This window comes from Phyllostomus discolor, chromosome 2 (assembly GCF_004126475.2).
Source record: "Phyllostomus discolor isolate MPI-MPIP mPhyDis1 chromosome 2, mPhyDis1.pri.v3, whole genome shotgun sequence".
Taxonomy (NCBI): Eukaryota; Metazoa; Chordata; class Mammalia; order Chiroptera; family Phyllostomidae; genus Phyllostomus; species Phyllostomus discolor.
In genome coordinates, this window is record NC_040904.2 from 139,110,807 (window position 1) to 139,133,324 (window position 22,518).

Below are 22,518 nucleotides of genomic sequence, written 5' to 3' on the forward strand. Positions count from 1 at the left end.
ATAATTTCTTCAATCTTTTACTGTCAAAAAGAGCATGATTTACAAATAACATATGTACTAAAATATGTATAAACAAAACATTATGAAGTCTGGGAATTGATTTCAAGTAGTTCCGGCAGGGAGGGCGTATAGGTAGGGAAATAAAAACAGTAAATTGGCTGTGAGTTGCTACTTGCTGAATTTGGGGTTTGGTTCCCTGGGGTGTCACTACATTCTGCACTGTACTTTGAAAGAACACTTTTGAAAAAAGAAAAGAAAAATCTTAAACAGCTCAAGGGAAAGGACAGTGTACCTACAAGTGAACAAAATAACAGAAGGCTTCTTTCTAATTAGCAACAAAGAAAGCCAGAAAATAATAGTGGAATATGGTCAAAATGCTGAGAGAAAATAATTGGTCTAGAATTGTGTCACTAACAAGGCTATCTTGCAAGAATGAGGGTAAGAAGAAATTGTTACAAACAAAAACCAAGCGAGTGTACTAGCAAGACATTAGCGCTGAAGGAACTTCTAAAAGGTGTACCCGGACCACAGGGTCAGTGTGTAACTCTGTAAATCTAAAAGGCTTGTGTAAAATAGGGGGTGATAAAGGCCAGGCTAGATTAAGTGTAGCTGAGGAAAGGAGGAACTTGAACTTGTTGTTATACAGTGGACTTCAATGGAAAATTAGAAATCAGGTGCAAAATAAAAAAAAAATAAACTGATGGAACACTATCAAGATTGAAGCAAGAGGAAATGAGACCAAGGTCACACACAGTAGAATAGGAGGAGGGGGACTGCACTTAATGAATAAACTCAACTCATTCAGAAGAAAATAACAATAAAAACCACAGCATCTAAATTATGGGTTACAAAAAGAGAACTGAAATATTGGCTAACAAAAGCCTGTAATATGGAGGGGTGGTGACTGGTGTTTATGTCAACACAGAAGAGAAGGTTAAAATGTTGTTTTACTTTAAATTTTGTTGAGCTCTATATATATGAAAAAAGTCTACTTTTTTGTATCCAGCCTGAAGCAACACTTAAGCCTATATGTAAGGGGGCTTGTATAAGAGTGCTCAGGGTAGCTTGTCTGATCAGCAAAAACTGGAAACAAATATTAATGTATCAAGGGCTATAGGAATTCAGGAGATCTGTATGTAGCAACTTATTAAGTGGGGCAAAAAGCAAGTTGCAAAAATCATTTACATATATTACATATTTTATATGACAAATATATAAATCATATATCTATTTATTCTATGTATAAACAGGAAAATAATATAGGATGATACAGCAAACAGGCGGAGGGAGGGGGAAGAAGAAGTGTTGGGAATGAATAGAATTTCATACACTTATCAATCTCTTTTTTGCAATGAGACTATACTCATGAATTTCTCTTACATTTAAATTAATTTTAAAATGTTTTAATGCAGTTAAAAAGAACACAAAACTGCAAGTTCTTTAGGGGTGGCAGTGACCTTGTCCTCTTCACACACCACTGCAGTGTCAGCACCTGGAGCACGTGATAAAGGTGCAGTGACTGGAACGTTGCGTCAACAGGGTTTTTATCCAATGAGTCCAATGATGGATGATTTGTTTCCTTCCTCTTATTTCTCTCCACTTAACCTTCATATATAATATTTATATTGATAAAATTAAACTTGATTTAAAATAATAAAACATATCCTTAAGGAATTCCCCCTTCCTCCTTCCTGTCTTGCCCCACCTCCTGGTGTAACCCAGAACCCCAGAAAAAGGCCCAGACTCACTATTTTGTAAGAGCTGCACATCATCCTCACGAATGGCCTTCAGGGTTATCTTCACAGTGATTGATGCTAAGGACAGAAGAGATATAAAACTCCTCCCAGAATTCCTGGATCTTTGGGCCATCATCCCCTTTCCCCAGACTCACTAGGGAACAAGGAAACCTGTAAGCCAGTTGTAGCAAGGAATGTACCTAAGAGATGCCTTGCTCCCTGCATGTCAGTGTCCTAGGGAAAGGACAGTTGTGATGCAGGAAAAATATTGTCAGCAGGTGACAAGTAGAGCATGATCCAAGGATGTTAATGTTCAGGGAGTTCCCACATCCTTAGAAAGTTGCAGGCACAGGCAATTAATGTACAAAAGTAAAAACATATTGCCAATATATATGCTACAAAAATTATTTAACCTGACTACTGATAAAGAAATATTAATAAAAACAATAAGCTTCTTGTTTTTACCTATCAAATTGGTAATAATTTTTAAAACATACTACCCAGGGTGGGCAAATGTCTGGAGAAATGGATACTCACATACAGTACTGGTGACAATAACAAATGATCTAACTGTGTAGAATGATGTTTGGCAATGAGCACCAAAGTCCTTACAGCTGTGTACACCCTTTGGGCCCAGCAATGCTACTTTTAAGAAATTTATCTTAACAAAATAATCATGATGGCATTCAGACATTTTTCTACTGTGTCCCTGCCTATGAAAACAAAAGATGACATAGTCTCAATATACAGAAATAAGGGTTGGTTTCATATATCCATTTATGCAATAAAATTTATATGTAGTTATTAAAAGTAATGTTGAAGAGTATCTAATGCATGTATTGGTGATACAGCTGTGTAGCAATGTTTGTGTTTTTTTAAATCCTCACCCAAATCTTTATTGATCTGAGAGAGAATGAGAGAGACAGACATCAGTGTAAAAAACTCCAATTGGTTGCCTTGTATGCAGCACGACCTGAGATTGAAGCCACAACCCAGGTATGTGTCCTGACCAGGAATCAAACCTGCAAACTTTTGGTGTACAAGACAATGCTCCAACCAACTTAGCCACCCTGCCAGGTCCCAAAGTTTATATTTTTTAAAAGTGGGGTGTGTGTGTGTGTGTGTGTGTGTTGCATATTTTGTTTCAAAAAATTCTAGGATGTTGGTAGTAGTTAAATCCAAATGATGGCAGTTCTAGCATTATTTATTGTCTTCTTTCAGCCAATCTGAATATTTTATGCTTTCTAACATTAATGCATATTGTTATTGTGGAACAGTTTAAAACAAAATTATTTGGGAAAATTGATGCGGTTCCAGCTGAAGCAACAGTTTTTCCCTGCTAAGTGTATATAGTTCTCTTCTCACAAAGCAGTATGCCTCATGCGTGGATGTGCACACAGCCAGGAGGAAGGCAGAGAGCTTCCCCAAACTTTCTGACATACAATTTGAGGTCAACCTCTCTAATCAGGTCAGAGCTGGAAAAGGATGTGACCAGCTTCATCATAACATGGTTCTGGCTTCACCCTTTGGCAAAAAGTCAAGGAGGGGAGGGGAGGAAGGAATTGAGAGGAGGGACCACCTTACCTATGAAGGTGGCTGCAGCTGCCCATAGGAAGGGCTGAGTGCTCCTTAGAAACTCAAAGCTCTGGAGCAGTAGATCCCCCAAGAACTGAGTTTTTTGTGTGCTTACCTGTGGAGTCAAAGAGGATTGGTGATGACTAGGGAAGAGGTCTGCTAGGAACTCGACTACAGACCTGCTTGCAGCCATGCCTCTCTCACCCTGTCCAGAAGCAGCATTGTTTTCTGTCTTCAGTCAGCTTAAATCATTTGAACCCGCACACTCAGACACTCCCACTGCCAGGCAAAGAGCGGACTCAGCAGAAAGTCCATAAGGAGAGTTATGCTCCTCGATACCAGCATGACAGGGGAGGAAACAACTGATGTGGAGTCAGGAGACCCAGGTTTGAACACTGGCCCTCACACTGGTTTCAGTTTCTCATCTGTGGAGTTGAAACAAAACCTGCCAGACCTCCCTTGCATGACTACAAGGCTCCCATGGGACAATGCATGTAGAAGTGCTTCGTAAACTCTACAGTGCTCTATCTATGTAAGGAACCCAAATTCATAACATTAGAATTACTCATGTTAGTTCCCAACTGACTTGCTTAGCCCTTACATGTTTACTTTCCAACAAGGACTCCTGAAGTCACAGAAGCCACAGACCCTCAGCACCCTGATGACTGATCTAAAGCCCCAAGGCTCTCTTTTCCTGCCACCTCTAAGCAGAAGACCTCTATCCCACTGCCATCTACTCCTTTTGCGTGACATCCTCAGCCTCTGAAGGCAGAGATTGGGATGCTAGGAGGGTCAGATATGGAGGACCAGGGGCTGGCATCCCAAAATTGGGTTGTCAGAGTTACCTGATAATAAACCATGAGAATCAAGGAAAGGAAAGATGATGTCTTCTGTCAGCCCTGTCCTCTTTACTCACTAGGCCTGTCACTGAGTCCCTAATGAGAAAACTGTGGCCTGGCTTCCTCAGAGACTCTCACTCACCAGGTACTTGCATGTTTCTTCCAGCACATGGAAGTGATTACTGAGATCAGTATCCTGGAACAGGTATGTCAATGGCAGCCAGCCCATCACTTTGGTCCATTCAGTCAGGGCCCTTCCACAGGCCTGTGGGACAGAAACAAGGAAATCCTCAAAGCCTCACTCTTATGACTCTGCAGAGCCAGGCCAGAGGCTAAGTGGAAGACCATGAAGGTAGGCCCCAGGGTTTTGGTTGGGAGTAGTAGCAGGGATCAGGTGAAATATGGGGCCTTGTCCATGTGAGGAGACATAAACAGCTTCGGGGGCAGAACCATGTTAGGATAAGAGTGATGGCACCCAAGAGAGGGTAAAAATGCTCAGATCCAGCCCAGAGGATGGGACCAAGGAGGTGGACAGTGAATTCAGACCCCAGACTTGGCTCATGACAGAGGACTAAAGGGAAGGCACTATCCTCTAGCAGGAGGGGTTGAATCAGGCTGAGGTTGGCAGGACAGAGGAGGCTAGTACCTTGACTACATCAGTGTTGTTGTCCTGCAAGCTGAGCAACAGCGGGACTAAGAAGCTGTTGATTTGTTTTTGGAGGGCAGATGTGGGCTTGCAATTTCTAACTCGCCATAATGTGTGGGCCAGGGCAGAGGTGGCTGAGATCCTCACCTCGTCCTTCTCCTGCCAAGAGGAGTGAAATGGAGGCAAAGAGGCTTTGGTTTCCCTCTGACCTTGCCTGAGCCGGCTTCCATACTTCCCACATTTCCCTCCTCATGTCCAAAGGACACTGATGCCATTGTGTTTGCATACTGGAAAGGCAACATGACTTGTGTAGCTCAGGAATTCTCGTTAGCCCCCCAGAGCCAATGAGTCAGTTTGTTAAGGCACAGTGCTGGGGAAACCAAGATTATAATTTCAGTTCTACCACAAACCATATTTACCATCTGTAACTTCTTTCTCTTAGGGGATTTACTTCAAGAATGCCAAGTTAAAAACAAAACACAGAGATTATCCTACTTATGCTGTGAATAAAATTGTTTAAATCTATATTAGCTGTGATCTATAAATAATTGTATATAGAGTAATAATTGTATATAGAGTAATAATTGTATATATTAATAAATAATTATATAAATTTATAATTGCATATAATTGTTTAAATCTATATTAACAGTGATCACAAACAGCCACACTTTGCACACTTTCAGGAGTATATTACATATTAATTGAACAAATATTTATCGAGCACCAATCATAAGCTAGGCACAGTATTAAATAACAGGCATGATACAACAAGACAGTCTCTGAATTTGTAGGATATGAGAAACAGACATTTTAACAAGTTGAATATAGACATTATCATCTTTTGCACAGAGCACATAATGGCTAAACTGAGAGGTGATTCAATGGTAGTACTTCAACTTAAAAAAACTGGATCTAAGATGGTGGTGGAGCGGGGGAAATCGCACTCACTTTCTCCCAGGGGCAAACCAAAATTACAACTAAGTTATAGAACCATCAGCCTGAATAACCAACTAAAGACTAGCTGACTAGAAGTCTTATAACCAAAGATTTGCAGAAGAAGCCACATTGAGACTGATGGGAAGGGCTGAATTGCACAAAGGGCTGGCCCTGGGCCCACATGCAGTGGTTGAGAAAGTGGAGGGTATGTCATCTATAAAGGTCCACTCTTAGGAGCAAGGGGTCTCAACCCTCCATCAGCTCCCCAGCCCAGAGAAACAGAGCTTGGAAGAGAAATCCACTTAACATCTGGCTGTGAAAATTGGCAGGATTGTATCCACTAGGGAGAGAAAGGATTCTGCCAGAAACCCAGGTGTCCTCTTAACAAGTCAGTGCAAATAGAGAATATTAAATGCAGCAAAAGAAAAACAGGGAGCTCCTTGCATACAAGGGAGCTCCCATATGATTGTCAGCTGGTTTATCAATAAACTTTGCAGGCCAGAAGGGACTGGCAAGAAATATTCAAATTGAGAAAAATCAGGGACCTACAAACCAAGACTACACTAATCAGCCAGGCTATCATTTAAAACTGAAGGAGAAATAAGAAGCTCCCAAATAAGAAAAAGCTCATTAGCACCAATCCAGTATTATAAGAAACATTAAAGAGACTTCTGTAAGAAGAAGGAAGGAAAAAAAAGAGGAGCAGAATTATAAAGAATTAAATGCCAATAAACACATACTTATAAAAATACTTTCAATGTAAATGGATTAAATGCTCTAGTCAAAAGGTACAGGTTAGCTGAACGAATCAGAAAAGAAGACACATAAACATGCTGTCTAAAGAGCACCTCCTCAGAAGGAAAGACACACAGACTGAAAGAGATGGAAAAGAAGTTTCATGCAAATAGAATCAAACAAACAAGAAGCTGTGGTAGCAACACTTGTATCAGACAAAATGGACTTTAAACAAAGGCTACAATAAGAGACAAAGAAGAACATTACACAATAATAAAGGGATCAATCCAACAAGAGGACATTACTCTTGTAAACACTGATGTGCTCCCCATAGGGACACCTAACTATGTAAAACAAATCTTGGTGAACATAAAGGACAGGTGGACAGTAATACAGTTATCATAGAAAAATTTTAGACACCATTACAATTGACATTGTCAGAGCTTTTCACCCCAAAACAGTAGACTATACATCCTTTCAAGTGCACATGAAACATTTTCCAGGATAGACCACATATTAGGACACAAAACCAGTCTCAATACATTTAAGAGGACTGAAAATATATCAAACATCTTCTCTGACCACAACAGTACAAAACTAGGAATTGATTACAAGAAATAAAACTGAAAAACACACAAACACACATAGGCCAAATAACAGATTACTAAACATTGAATGGATTAACAATGAGATCAAGAAAGAATCAAAAGAGACCTTAAGACAAGTGAAAATAGATATATGGGAGGGAAGACGGTGGAGGAGTGGATGGAAGTCACACTGACCTGCCCCCAGGGCCAATCTGGAAGTACAGCACAAATGTGGAGAAACCACTCAGAACAAACAACTGAGCAATAGCCAGAGAGAAGCCATATAACTTCGTATAGACAGAAGAATCAACTTCGGCACAGCCTGTCTGTTAAGGAGTGGGGCACAGACTCAAGAGGGCTGGCAGCACCAGATGGATAATTAAGTGGCTTCCTGGATCCACTTGAAGAGAGTAGTGTCTAAACCCTAAGCTAGGATTCCCAGCTTAGAGCATCAGAGCCCCAAAACTACGCAGATAACAACCAGCAGCAAAAAGTGGCAGGGCTGCAGAGAAAGAGGGCTGGAGACGAAAGAGCCATTTAAGGGTCAACACACACATTTTCATTTGTAGCCACTTACCCTGGGCTCTGGCAAAGGCATGAGTAGAGTGGGCTGGTGACGCCAGAGGAAAGACTAAGCACTGAAGCTTGGAGGAGAGAACTGAGAAAGTAGATGCTAGGGTGCTGATGCTGAGACATCCCCCAGATGGCAGCAGTTCTTGTGCTCAGGCAGACCACTCCTGAGCCCGATAGCCCTGACCCCAGGAGAGTATCTGCCCTGGCCCTTGGTGCTTAAGCCTGATAGCTGAGTGCAGAGTGACCAGATTAACAACTGAAGGAGATAGCCAGAGGCAGTAGATCCCTGGCAAAGCAGGGGCAGAGTGGCCTTGAGAGCCTTGAGGAGAGACTGGGGATAGAGGACTTGGGGAGAGAGCTAAGAGTAGCTACTAGGTTCTTAATGCTGAGCCAATCCCCATGCAGCAGCCATCCTGCTCAAGCAGACCACTCCCCTTGGAGCAGCAGCAGCCTGAGGGGAAACAATACCCCCCCCCGCCCCCGCAAGGAGGGATATGGCCCAGCCCTGTGGTACCTAAACCTGACTGCTTAGTACATAGTGACCATAATAACAATTGAGGGAGACAGCCAGGGACAGCAGATCACTGGAAGCATTGAACAGGCTGCCTAAGGTCAGATGGTGTCAACATCTGACATCACCAGAGGCAGACCAAGAAAGAAAAAAAAATAAGGATAAATATAAAAGGCTACCAAGACAAAAGCCACTGTGGTCTTCATGATTTGTGATATCTTTCCTGAATAGCTTTTTAACGTCCCTTTCTCATCCAGCAAGTCTTTACATGTTAAGTCACTAGATTTTATACTATATTTCAATTCACATATTTTGTCCTTCCCTCTTCTTAGTGCATTTTACCTTCTTTCCTCACAAATTTTCATCTCAAATTTTGTTTTCTCTCTTGCTACAACTTGCTTCCATTCTGCACTCTTTCTATTTCTCCCCCATCCAGACACACAAAACCAATTTTCTTGTTAAGGGTCATTACACATCCTTTTGCCCTGCTCCTAAAATATCTATGTTCTCTCTCCACTTTTAACAGTCTTTGCTAGTTGGTTGTGAGTAGGGTAGTTGTTGCATTGTTTTCTCAATTTTACCTCTAGATCTTTACTAATTCTGTATTTCATATATCCAATTTTACTGGTCCCCTCTCCTAGTCTTTTTTTGTCTCAAATTTTAGTTTTGCCTTCTTAGCCTGTTGTTTCTTTTCTTTTTCTTTTCTTTCTCTTTTCTTTCTCTTTAATCCTGACCTTGCATTTTTCTTTATTCTCCTTTTTTCCCTTTTTTCTTAAATGCCAAATGTTATTTTTTTCCTCTCTGAGGTTGGTGATTGTTCCTCACTCTTAGTACTGCCTCTCCATCATTTCAAAATCACTTCCCATTCCTCTAAACATCTCTTAGACTTTTCTTTCTTTTGTCTCTTTTATTCCCATACCACCTATATTAATTTTTCCACATATGTTGTTGATAGTACAATGGTTGATCTTTCTCTCCAATTTGGCTTCTATATTTTTATTATTTACTGTTTTTCTTTTTTCTCTAACTTTATTTTATATTACTTTAATTTCTATATAAACCTAATATTATATGCATCCCTTCTACTACTGCATTCCTCATTGTTCATTCTTTTTTTATTCATGAAGTAAATTTTACCTTCTCTCTTTCCATTGCTCCAACTCCCAAATCTTATTAGTACTCCTCCCTCTACCTTCTCAAAATCACTTTTCTTTCAGTAGGTCATCTTGTATCTGCTCTCTTTTTGTATAATAGTCTTAGTCTTGTTACACCCTTATTAATACTAGTTCATTTGTTGTTGATAGCTGGATTGTGGAGGGAGTTATATTTGTGGGAGTGGGTTTCCTTCCTGGGCTTTGTGGTTTTGCTCCAGCAGCACCTGCACAACAGCACACAAGACATGGTGGGTGGACTGATCCTCAGTTAACAAGAAAGACCCAACAACAATCAAAAGCCAATTATATCTAGAGAACCAACATAAAGGGCATCCCAAGAGCATCAAGTTCAGGTGATCAAGGAGACTGCACCACTAAATCTCACAGGCCTCCTACCATAGAAGTTCATACCACAAAGTCAGAAAGTCAAAACAGATCAATTTAAAAAGCAGAAGCAAACAAGAAGAGTATCCCACAAATAATAGGAACAGAAAGAAAGAACTCCCAATCAAAAGGAAAGGAGACACCTTCAGAAAGAATGGTAAATGAAACAGAGGCAAGTCAACTACAAGGTATTGCATTCAAAACAATGGTTATAAGGAAGATCAATGAACTCAGTGTGAATTGCCAAAAACTAGAGGGAAACTACGAGGAACTTACTGCAAACTATATCAACATTAAAAAAGGATAATCAACAAGAGCCAAGAGAAAATGAAGAATATAATTTCTGAATTGAAGAGCACAGTAGAAGGAATCCAAAGCAGGCTCGATGAAGCAGAGGTATGAATCAGTGAACTGGAGGATAAGGTAGAAAACAACTCCCCAAAAGAACAAGAGTGAAAAAAGATTAAAAAAATAAAGAGGGTTGAGGGAAATGTAGAATATAAAATGGAATAATATTTGTATAATAGGGATACCAGAAGGAGAAGAAGAGGAGCAAGCAATCAAAAACCTGTTTGAAAAAATAATGCTGGAAAAGCTCCCTAATTTGAGAGAGAAAAAGCCACACAAATTCAGGAAACAGAGAGGGTCCCAAAAAGAGGAACCCAAAGAGGCCCACTGCAAGAAACATCATAATTAAAATGGCAAATTTCAAAGGCAAAGAGACAATCCTAAAGGCAGCAAGGGAGAAGAAGGAAGTAAAATACAAGGAAACCCCAATATGATGGGCAGCTAACTTCTCAACAGAAACATTGCAAGCCAGAGGGACTGGCAAGAAATATTCCAAGTAATGAAAAGCAAAAGACTGCAATGAAGACTATTCTACCCAGCAAGGTTCTCAATTAATATGGAAAGTGAAATAAGGAGCTTCCCAGAAAAGAGAGGGCTAAAAGAATACACCACCAAACCAGCATTGTAAGATTTGCAAAAGGGGAAGCTTTAAGAAGAGGAAGAAAAACAGTGAGAGACATGGGAAAAAAGGTACAAAGGGAGTAAAATGGCAATAAATATGTACCTATCAATCATAACCTTAAATGTCAATGGATTAAATACTCCAGTCAAAAGACATAAGGTAGTCAAATGGATAAGAAAACATGACCTGCTCATATGCTGCCTATAAGAGACCCATGTCAGAAGAAGACACCTACACAGACTGAAAGTGAAAGACTGGAAAAAAATTTTCCAAGTAAACGGACAGGAAAAATAAAGTTCAGGTAGCAATACTTATACATGACAAAACAGACTTCAAAACAAAGGCCATAAAAAGAGGCCCAGAAAGACACTTCATAATACTTAAGGGAAGCATCCATTAAGAAGACATGAACATTATAAACATATATGTTCCCAACAGAGGAACACTCAATAATATAAGGAAAATCTTGCAGGACTTCAAGAAAGATATAGACAGCAACATACTTATACTAGGGGATTTTCACATCCCACTGTCAAAAATGGATAGATCTTTCCAACATTGAACAATTGTGGCATTAAACAATGCCTTACATCAAATGGAATATATATATATACACACACACACACACACACACACACACACATACACACACACACATACATACATACATATATATGTTTTCATCCAAAAGAAGCAAAGTATATATTCTTTTCAAATATTCATAGAACATTCAAAGATAGACTACAGAATATGATACAAAACAAGCCTCAACAAATTCAACAAAATTGAAATAATATCAAGCATCTTCTCAGACTACAAGGGACTGAAATGAGAAACCAACCTCAAGGAAAAATCTCAAAAATACTCAAACTCATGGAGATTGCATAGCATACTATTAAAAAATGAATGGGTTAAGAATGAGATCAAGGAAGAAATCAAAAAGTTTCAGGAAACAGATGAAAATGAACTCACAATGGTCCAAATCTTATGGGACACAATGAATGCAGTCCTGAGAGGGAAGTTCATAGCAATACAGGCCTACCTAAAAAAGACAGAAACATTTCAAATAAACAACCTAAACCTACGACTACAAGAACAGGAGTAACAATGACAAACAAATCTTAGAGCAAGTAGAAGGAAGGAAATAACCAAGATCAGAGCAGAATTAAACAACATAGGGACTAAAAGTACAATTCTAGGGTTCAATAAATCCAGGAGCTGGTTCTTTGCAAAGATAACCAAAATTGACAAGCTTTTAAGCAGATTCATCAAAGAGAGAAAGAGAAAGAGAGAGAGAGAGAGAGAGAGAGAAGACCCAAATAAACACAATATCAGAAATTAAAGATGAGAGATTGCAACTGATACCATAAAAATACAAAGGACTGTAAGAAATTATTGTGAAGAACTGTATGCCAAGAAATTTGAAAACCTAGGTGAAATGGGCAAATTTTTAGAAAAATATAATCTTTGAAAATTGAATGAAGAAGAAGCAGAAAGCATGGACAGACCGATAACAGGTGATGAAATCAAAGCAGTAATCAAAAAACTGCCAGCACACAAAAGCCCGAGATGAGAAGGTTTCACAGGGGAATTTTACAAAACACTTAAGGAAGAACTAACCCCTATCGTTTTAAGACTACTCCAGAAAATCCAAGAGGACAGAAGATTCCCAAACTCTTTTTATGAGATCAGCAGCATCCTAATCCTCAAATCAGACAAAGACACAACAAAGAAAGAAAACTTCAGACCATATTGCTGATGAATATAGACACTAAAATCCTCAAAAAAGCACTGGCAAGCCATATCCAACAATACATCAAAAGATCATACACCATGATCAAGTGGGATTCATTTTAGAGTACAAGGATGGTACAATATTTGCATATCAATTAATGTAATACGTCACATAAACAAAGGACAAAAATCACATGATCATATCTATAGATGCAGAAAAAGCATTTGATAAGATACAGCACCCATTTATGATAAAAATGTTCAGCATGGTGAGAATGGAGGGACCATTCCTCAACATAATAAAGGCCATATATGAGAGACCTACAGCCAACATTGTACTCAATAGGCAAAAACTAAAGTCTTTTCCACTAAGATCAGGAACAAGACAAGGATGTCTGCTTTCACCACTTCTGTGCAACACAGTATTGGAAGTCCTAGCTACAAGAATTAGACATAAGAAGAAATAAAAGGCATCCAAATTGGAAAGCGGGAGGTAAAATTGTCATTGTTTGCAGATGACATAATAGGGTACACAGAAAATTCCATAGACACCACCAGAAAACTATTTGACCTAATAAGTGAATTTGGAAAAACAGCAGGATACTAAGTCAATATTCAGAAATCAAAAGCATTTTTGTGCACCAACAACAAAATATCAGAATCAGAAATCAGGAAAAAATCCCATTTCCTACAGCAACATGAAAGATAAACTACCTAATAATAAATTTAACCAAAGAGGTAAAAGATCTGTACTCAGAAAACTACACAACACTGAAGAAAGAAATTAAGGAAGACACAAATAAGTGGAAGCATATACCATGTTCATGGATTAGAAGAATTAACATTATCAAAAAGTTATACTGCACAAAGCAATTGATAGACACAATGCAATCCCTATTAAAATACCAATGACGTATTTCACAGATATAGAACAAATATTTCAAAAACTTACATGGAACCATAAATGACCCGAATAGCCACAGAGTTTTTGAGAAAGAACAAAGTAGGAGGGATCACCATACCTGACATCAAACTGTGTTAGAAAGCCCCTGCAATCAAAACAGTCTGGTACTGGCAAAAGAAAAGACACCTAGATCAATGGAATAGAATAGAGAGCCCAGAAATAAACTCAGGTTGCTATGGTCAATTAATATTTGACAAAGGGGGCAGAAGCATCAAATAGAGCAAAAATAGCCTCTTCAGCAAATGTTGGGACATCTGGACAGCTCCACGTAAAAAAAAATGAAACTCGATCACCAACTTACATTATACACAAAAATAAACACAAGATGAATGAAAGACACAAATAGAAGTCATGATACCATAAAAGTGCTAGAGGAGAACATAGGCAGGAAAATCTCAGATATTCAAAACAGCAGTATTTCCACTGGCATGTCCCCTAAAGCAAGGGACATAAAGGAAAGATAAACAAATGGAACCTCATCAAATTAAAAAGCTTCTGAATGACTAAAGAAAACAATAGCAAAATGAAAAAGGAACCAAGAGTATGGGAAAATGTATTTGCCAGAGATAACACAGACAAGGGTTTGAGCTCCAAAATAGATAAAGAACTCACATGACTCCATACCAGGAAGACAAACAATCCAATTAAAAAATGGGCAAAGGACCAGAACAGACACTTCTCCAAGCAGCACAGAGGGCCCAGAGACATATGAAAGGATGCTCAGCATCACTGGGCATCAGAGAGATGCACATTAAAACCACAATAAGATACTACTCAACACCAGTCAGAATGCCCATCATAAACAAATCAATAAGCAAGAAGTGCTAGCAAGGTTGTGGAGAAAAGGGAACCCTAGTCACTGTTGGAGGGAATGCAGACTGGTGCAGCCACTGTGGAAAACACTATGGAATTTCCTCAGAAAACTAAAAATGGAATTTCCTTTTGACCTGGCAATTCCACTGCTGGGATTATACCCTAAGAATCTGAAACACTAATTCAAAAGAATCTATGCACCCCAATGTTCATAGCAGCACAATTTACAATAGCCAAGTGCTAGAAGCAGCCAGTAAATGACTGGATCAAAAAATGATTGTACATTTACACAATGGAATATTATGCAGCAGAGATAAAGAAGGAGCTCCTATCCTTTGCAACAGCATGGGTGGAACTGGAGAACATTATGCTAAGTGAAATAAGCCAGGCATGAAAGACAAATACCATATGATCTCACCTGTAAGTGGAACCTAATCAACAAAACAAACCACCCAGAAAAACACAACCAGAGACATTAAAATAAAGAACAAACTGACAGTAACCACAGGATAGTCGGGAGGGAAGTAATGGGAAAGAAGGGAAACAGTTGTCAAGGAACGTGTATAAAGGAATCATGGACAAAGCCAAAGGTGGGTAGGATTGAGGGTGGAGTTGGGGGTGGGTGGGCAGGTGAATTGGTGGTGGGAAAATTGAGATAAGTGTATTTGAACATTAAAAAAACCGATTAAAAAGAAAAAAGACAAGAGAAAATAACACAACTTTATCATCTTGATGACACAACAAAAGTAGTGGTAAGAGGAGTATTCATAGCAGCAGAGGCTTACCTCAAAAAAAAAGAGAACAAGGAAAATCTCTAATAAACAACCTAATGTTATAGGTAAAGGAACTAGAAAAAAAAGACAGAGCGCAAAGTAAGTTGACTAAAGGAAATAATAAAAATTAGAGAGATATAAATGAAATAGTCTAGAAATGTAATATAGAAGATCAAGACCATGAACAACAGATTCTTTGAAAAGGTGAACAAGATTTGTAAATCCCTAACCCCCAAAAAGGGGACCCAAAGAAATAAAATAATAAATGAAAGAGTAAAAGTAAGAAGTGAAACCATAAAATGCAAAGAATTATAAGGCAATATTATGAGTAAACCATATGAGAATAAATTAGACAAACTGGAGGAATGGATAAATTCATAGACACATATAATCTTGCAAAACTGAATCAAGAAGAAACTGAAACTCCAAACAGACCAGTTACAATCAACAAGATCAAAGCAGTAATCAAAATACTCACAACAAACCAAAGTCCTGGATAAGTGGCTTCACAGGTGAATTTTAGCAAACATTCAAAGAGGACCACTTACCCTTCTCAAACCATTCGAAAAAGCTCAAGAGAAGGGACGACTCCCAAGCTTATTTTATGAGGCCAGCATGACCCTGACTCCAACATCAGATAAACTTCAAAGAAAGAAAATTATAGAGCAATGTTCCTGGTGATCATTGATGCAAAGATACTTGACAAAATACTAGCAAAATGAATTCAACAGCACATTAAAAAGATAATACACCATGATCAAGTGGGATTTAAACCTGGGATGCAAGAATAATACAATATCTCCAAGTCAATTAACAAGATCTACCACATAAACAACCACATAAAAGTCATATGATCACGCCAATAGATGCCGTAACAATAGAAGGAACATATCGCCACATAATAAAGGCCAATATGACAAGCACACGGCTAACATCGAACTCAATGGGGAAATAACTAAGAGATCAGGAAGAGGAAAGGGATGTCCACTTTCATCCCTTAGGCACTCTTAGGCAATAGCAATCAAACAAGAAATAGAAGTACAAGGCATTCAAAAGGGAAGGAAGAAATAAAACTGCCATTGTTTGCAAGCAACATGCTACTCTATATAGACAACCATAAGGATTCAACCCAAAATCTAAAATTGATCAATGAATTCAGTAAACTATCAGGATACAAAATAATATTCACAAATCAGTTGCATTTTATACACCAGTAAGTAACTGTCACTATCAGGAAGGGAACATAAGAGAGCAATTGAATTCATAATTGCATCTAAAAAATTAAATCAAATTAAATTAAATTAAATAATAAACTAAAATAAATTAATAAAGTAAAAAATAAAATAAAATAAAATAAATGCCTGGGAATAAATTGGGAAGCATGCACAATGGACAGACAGACAGCTCCAAGAGAAGCACTCCAATTAACCTCAAGGGGCCAGAACGGGAACTCACAGTGCCCAAACAGAGTGGGGAAATCCCTCATCTCTTTTTCTTCACTTGTTCCCTCATGCAGCAGCCCCCATACAAGCACCAATGGGAATACATGGGGACCCAAACTATGAGGGAAGGAAACCTTAAGTCTCCACTTGAAGGAGCTGAGACCCCAAGAAAATGGACAAACCCCGAGTACTTTACTTTGTTTCTCTGCCCTCATGGCACTTGGCTCAACTGTAGGCACAGTCACACACTTGGCTGCCATTGCAGCATAAATAAGCTCCAGCTATCTGGCCAAACAATGGGGAAAATGGACCCTGGGAACTGTAAAAGTGGGAACTGTAAAAATGGGAGCTCTTGGAGGAGCAGCCTGGGCAAGTGAAAACTCAAAGAGCAAAGGCAATGAATTTAGAACTGACACTGAAATAACAGCATACTCACAGCAGCAAGTCACAACGTGCAACCTAAGAGGCCAGTTGCCTTCTAAAGTAAAAACATTAGCAAGCTCCATAAGAGTTAAATGAGACCCAGAGTCACATAATCAATATTTAAAAAGATACAATAAAAAATCACACCCTGTGTGAAGAGCCAGGAAAACCTTAACTCACATGGGAAAACGCCATTGACATGCCAGTCAAGAGGAAACAGATACTGGAATCCTCCGATATTAATCTTAGCAGCTTATATACAAATACTCCAAAAGCAACAATTAACACCCTTGAAGTGAATACAAAAATAAAAGTCTCAGCAAAGAGACAGAAGATATAGCCCTGGCTGGGGTAGCTCAGTGGATTGAGCGCAGGCTGCGAACCAAAGCATCACAGGTTCGATTCCCAGTCAGGGCACATACCTGGGTTGCAGGCCACAGCCCCCAGCAATCGCACATTGATGTTTCTCTCTCTCTCTCTTTCTCCCTCCCTTCCCTCTCTTAAAATAAATAAATAAAATCTTTTTAAAAATCTTTAAAAAAATAGAAGCTATAAAGAAAAACCATGGGAAATTGTTAAACAGAGAAATACAAATTTAGTAGACTAAGTAGCAAAACAGAGATGGCAGAGTAGCCATTGAACAAAGATCAATACAAATTATCTAATCTGATATACACAGAGAAAAATGACTGAAAATGATCAGAATCTTGGGACCTCCTGGACAAGAGCAAAAAATCCAACATTATTGTCATCAAACTCCTAAAAGGAGAGTGGGAGGAATGCGGTGCTGAAAAAAACTTCAAGAGACAATGGTTAATCACTTTCAAAGTTTGTTAAAAGACATAAATATAGATGTTTCAAAAAAAATTTAGTGAACCCCAAACAGGCTGAAATGGAGGTAATTCATGCCAGCACATCCTCAACTGCTGAGAACTAAAGACACATGTGAGACAAATAAAGATATTTTCAGACAAAGACTGAAACATTAACTATTAACATATCCTCACTGAAGAAGCCATAAAGAAAGAAAAGGTAATCTAGAAGTGGGGCAAAAGCTGTGAGAAGAAAAGGTAAACCAAGGTGTATGTAAACATAGAGGTAAATCTGGATAAGTATTGACTGTATAAAACAACATCAATAATGATGATGGTGTTAAAGACCAAGTTTGGGGATTGTAAAGAATGTGAAAGTAAAACACTAGACAATATTAATATAGAAAATGGGAGGGTGCAATCAGAGTTAAAGCACTCTACGATCCTGTCATTGCTTGCAAGAAGGGAAAAGATTATCCTTAGGCTTTGTTAAGTGAAATATACCTGTTGGACTTTATAAGTATCTGAGATATAGATGAATCAGATGTTGACCCTGCCACAATGGAGGGAGTGTCCAGGCTCTTAGAGATGAGGAGAGTGACACAAAAATAATTTAAATCCAAGGTTCAAAAACTAAGAAATTATAGATGCCAGAACAGCAGCACTGTGAGCAAGCTTCTCTCATGTCAAATCCCATCATGTCAAAAGTTCTATGTTCTGTAAGGAGGATAAGATGTGGAGAGAATAGGTACTGATCTGGGAAGTTCAGGTTTCTGAGCCTTTGGGTTCTTGAGACCAGGCTCCTAGCATTCTAGGGTCCCTGTGTTGTTTGGAAGGAGGCTAGAAGTCATGAGGTCTCTCCACACTCTTCAAGTCTACAGGAGGAGATCCTGGGAGTCACAACCAATTTCTTATCAGTATCACCTTTTTTTCCTTCAGTGGCTCCCTCAGGGAACTAGTGACAAGAGGAGAGTGGATGAGTGTGTGCTGGGCACACCTGTAGGTAATAGGGGATGAATTTGGGGCCTGTCCAATGCACTGCTTCAAGTAGCCATGTCTCCTTTTTTCTGCCTCTCATTGATTTCAGCCTTCCACCACAGTCCCGTAGCCCAGCCCCAGAATCCTTAATTCAGCTTGAACAGTTCATCTGTAGCTCCAGCCCCTATTGTTCCCAACTACTCCCAGGGACTTAGGCCCATACATCATTGAGGAGTACATGCAGTTGCTCAGTGATGCTGCCAATGACCAGCTTGATGTCCTCTCTGTTCCCATGGTGGGTGATGTTCTGTAGGGCCTTCACCACCTCTGCCCTTACTCACCACTCGTCATCCTTCAGGAGTTCTTCTAAGAAGGGAACCAGGGTCTTCAAAGTGTCTGACTATTTGGAAGAAGGCACAGATCACTTACCACCTGGGGATCATGCAACACTTCAGGGACAAGGATTTATATGAGAAAAGAGATGGTGCCTAAGAGAATCAGATGCAGGGGATCAAGTGGCTGGATGCACTGAGGACATGGAAGGCTGGTGCTCAGGGTGTGTGGGCCTCATGGACAGGCTGTGTAAGTCTACAGACTGGATGGTAGGCTGCCCTAGAATGAGGGGTGGGGAATGAACTAAGCCCTGAGTAACGAAGAGACCCAGGGGAGGTACATTAAATGGTTTGGAAACTTACACTGGGTTCCCACTGGGTCCCCTCATTCTTACTTTTCCTGGGTGCAGTGCTAGGTTCCTGATCCCACGGAGCCCGATTTCCTTGATGACGATGTTGGGCTCTGTGATCCAACTGGACAGATTGCTCACAAAGTCCTGTCTCACAGTCTCAGCCACTGATTGATGACAGAGGAGCTGTGAGAACAAGGAGACTACAGATGTGGATGGAGAAAAAATGGGTACCCCAATCTTTCTCAGCCCTCCCTCGGGCCCCAGATGCAGGTAGGGCTGTAATGAGTTGTGAACACATTCAGATCTGTACACATGGGGTAGAAACGAAGGCCATGGAAGATGATGCACATAAAGTCTGTGTTTCAGGCCAGATGCTAGGATCCAAGGATCACTCTGGGTGGACTAGAGCTGCTGATCTCCTCCCCAGGTTCTCCCTGCCCCCTTTAACCAGGCTCCTTGAGTTACAGGCAAGGAAACCCCACTTTACATGGCCCAATTCTATTCTTTCTACTTTCTGGGGCACGTTATTTAACATTTCTGTTAAATATTCCTCAGCTGCGGGCAATGAATGGCAGGGGCTGGGGTTCTCTCCCAAGGCTTGCACCTCTGCATAGATGTTCCTGGACAGGATCTTCTGACTATTATCCAGGCTGCAAAAGAAGTTCTTGACGTACTTCAGAATGGCTGGCTCACAGTTCTTCACAATGCCACTGGGGTGGGAGAAGGGAACTCAGGAGTTGCTGGATGGGGTGGGGGATGGGGGTGGGGAAAAGGCACAGTGTGCACAGAACAGGGGAAACGTGAGTGCTGAGGTCTGGGGATGAGGAAGGGAAGGTTAGAGGCTGCTGTATTTGGGTGCTGGGATCTGGAAAATTTTGGATAGGGGGCAAGAGTGGCATGAGGCTTGCTGGGAAAATGGTTCTCACCTTGTCAGTTCTATGACCCCTAAGTAGTATAACCGGGGGTTGCATAGAAGCTCCCAGCACTTCTGCTCTTCTGTGTCAGCCAACACTCCACCACATGCAGCCGTCAGCAGCAACTTCACCACTTCCAAGGCACAACTGAAAGCCAGTCATCATGGGGTTTGGGAAAAGAGAGGGACAGACAGATGGATAAGGTGTTATGTCCTAGTTTGCATTCCTTATGCTGGCAAACCAGGATACAGTTCCCTCACCTGGTAGCTAGGTGGGTTCTGCCTCCCAACTGCGAGAATCCACAGCTCTCTGAAACCCATCTCCAATCACTCACCTACTCAGCCCTTCAACCTCAGTGTTCATGGAACCACACAGTCTTACAGAATAGGCTCCAGAGGTGTTGGAGAGCCATGGTGTTCGCATTCTGCTCTCCATGGCATAGAAAGGTTAGGATATGTCTTCACCTCCACAGCCACCCAATCTGAATGTCTCTGCTGACTCATTTTATCTCTTATGTAAGGTTGCACTTGAATAGAAAACCCTGAGGCTTTAGAAAGGAGTACAATAACCATTTATGTAGGAGCTCAACCCTCACTTTACTGCAGAAAACTGCAATAGTGACTTGTACAAGAAGGCACAGCTAGTGACAAAGCTGAGCCAGAGGTCACCCAGGCTTGAAAGGCCACAACTGCATGGAGATAATGACACAAGGGTAGTCTTTCCCTGTGATTCACCATCTAATTGAAACTTTTCACATGCAGAGTTATGAACATAGATGCAAACCACTGAGTGAATCAGGAGACAGTGCATGAAAGAAAAGGAGAAAAGAGAAACTCGAAAATACATGAGAACATTCCAGCTTGTGATGCTACAGCATCCACACCGATAAGTAGATAGAATATTGGTATGGTTGCCACAGCATCTCCATCTCAGCATCCCTAGGGGATCAGCATCCAGTTGCCCAGGGCCCTCTGGAGCTGACTGGTCCCATCCTCCATCACATGGGGTTAGGCTTACCCAGCTGGGTTAAAGACCTTGCTGTCCTTCCCTGGGCTCTGGTTCTCCATGCAGACAACCTCCAGGGAAGGATATTTGTCAGTCACACAGTGGAGATGACACAGCACAGCCAGTAAGAGCCGTAGGAAGAGTTCATGAATGGAGTCCTGGCATAGGGACCCAGACAGCATCTCATGCAAGGCACAGGTCACCTGGGGAAGACACGTGGGAAGAAGGGAAGCAGAACTGACTAGGCCTGATGCAGACAAAATGGTCCTACAATCCCACACACTGTGTCCAGCCCTGCCCCACTTGTTACTGCCCAAAGGACACCCAAAGATGGAAAGCCCACAGCTCATCCCTGGGAAAATGAGGAGCCATGCATGTGTAATCTGCTCTCTTCATTCCCCAACATACAAACAAAAGGGCAGCAACTCCAAATTTTCAACAAAAAATGATTTGGGGCGTACTTTGTCCAACCCAATTTCAGGAAACCAACCCCCCTCCTATGCCCCCCATGCTCCCAGCCAGGCTCCAGGAGAATGAGTGTCTGCCCCCAAACCAAGAGATAAAAAAGCTGATTAACTCCGAACATCAGTTTCCCTGTCCATGAAATGGGGCTAATCTCCGCCCTTTCTACATTGTGCATTTTCTGGACGTCCACATCCATGCATGTGCAGTATTAGGGAGACCAGTGTTAAAGCTCTCCTCTTTGCTCCTCCCTCACACCTGCTCCCACCCTGCAGGTGCCCTTTGATCTTCAGATCTGCTCCCAAGTCCCAGTGGTTCCTCAACCCTGCCTCCCCCCTCATGCTGACCAGCAAATGCTGGGGGGCCATCTCTCTCATTTCCCCTGTGTGGCACTTCTCCAGAATGCCTGTGACCAGCTGCAGGATGTTGATGGTGGTCTCTTGCTGGGTGCCAAACATCTTCCACAGGTCCAGAATGATTCTGCAGGACCCAGAGACAGCTATGTCATGGGCCCTGGCGACCATGGTCCTAGGGCTAGTCTGGTCTCAGGCCTATGAAAGGCCAGTTCTTAGGTGCTAGAGGGAGGGGGACACAAGAGTACTTGTTCAGGGAACACACAGTTTGGCATCAGGAGAAAAAATGCTTGTGCAGAGATTTTTGTCACAGGCTTGGGGTGAAGGAAGGGAGGGTTTGTAGGGATGGAAGAAGTACTTCGGGGCAGTGGAAGAGGTACCTATCCCAGGGGAGGGACTTATTGAGTAGCAGGTGCCACACAGTGTGGAAATGGTTGCCCACAAACAAGCACATGACCCAAAAGGTCTCCTCCTTTGTGCTGGGCTCCAGCTGGGATTTGAGCCATTTCAG

At 40.9% G+C, this 22,518-nt stretch overlaps 1 protein-coding gene across 1 annotated transcript; it reads right to left on the reverse strand.

The window, feature by feature from the left end:
• Positions 1–18,699: 18,699 nt before the first annotated feature.
• On the reverse strand, positions 18,700–21,656 carry LOC118498997. Its single transcript, XM_036018616.1, has 5 exons — positions 21,205–21,656; positions 20,200–20,334; positions 19,878–19,983; positions 19,316–19,456; positions 18,700–18,988 (listed from the first exon to the last, which is right to left on the reverse strand). Exons 1-5 carry the CDS (start codon positions 21,540–21,542, stop codon positions 18,926–18,928), a joined length of 783 nt encoding a protein of 260 aa, XP_035874509.1. The 5' UTR covers positions 21,543–21,656; the 3' UTR covers positions 18,700–18,925.
• Positions 21,657–22,518: the final 862 nt, after the last annotated feature.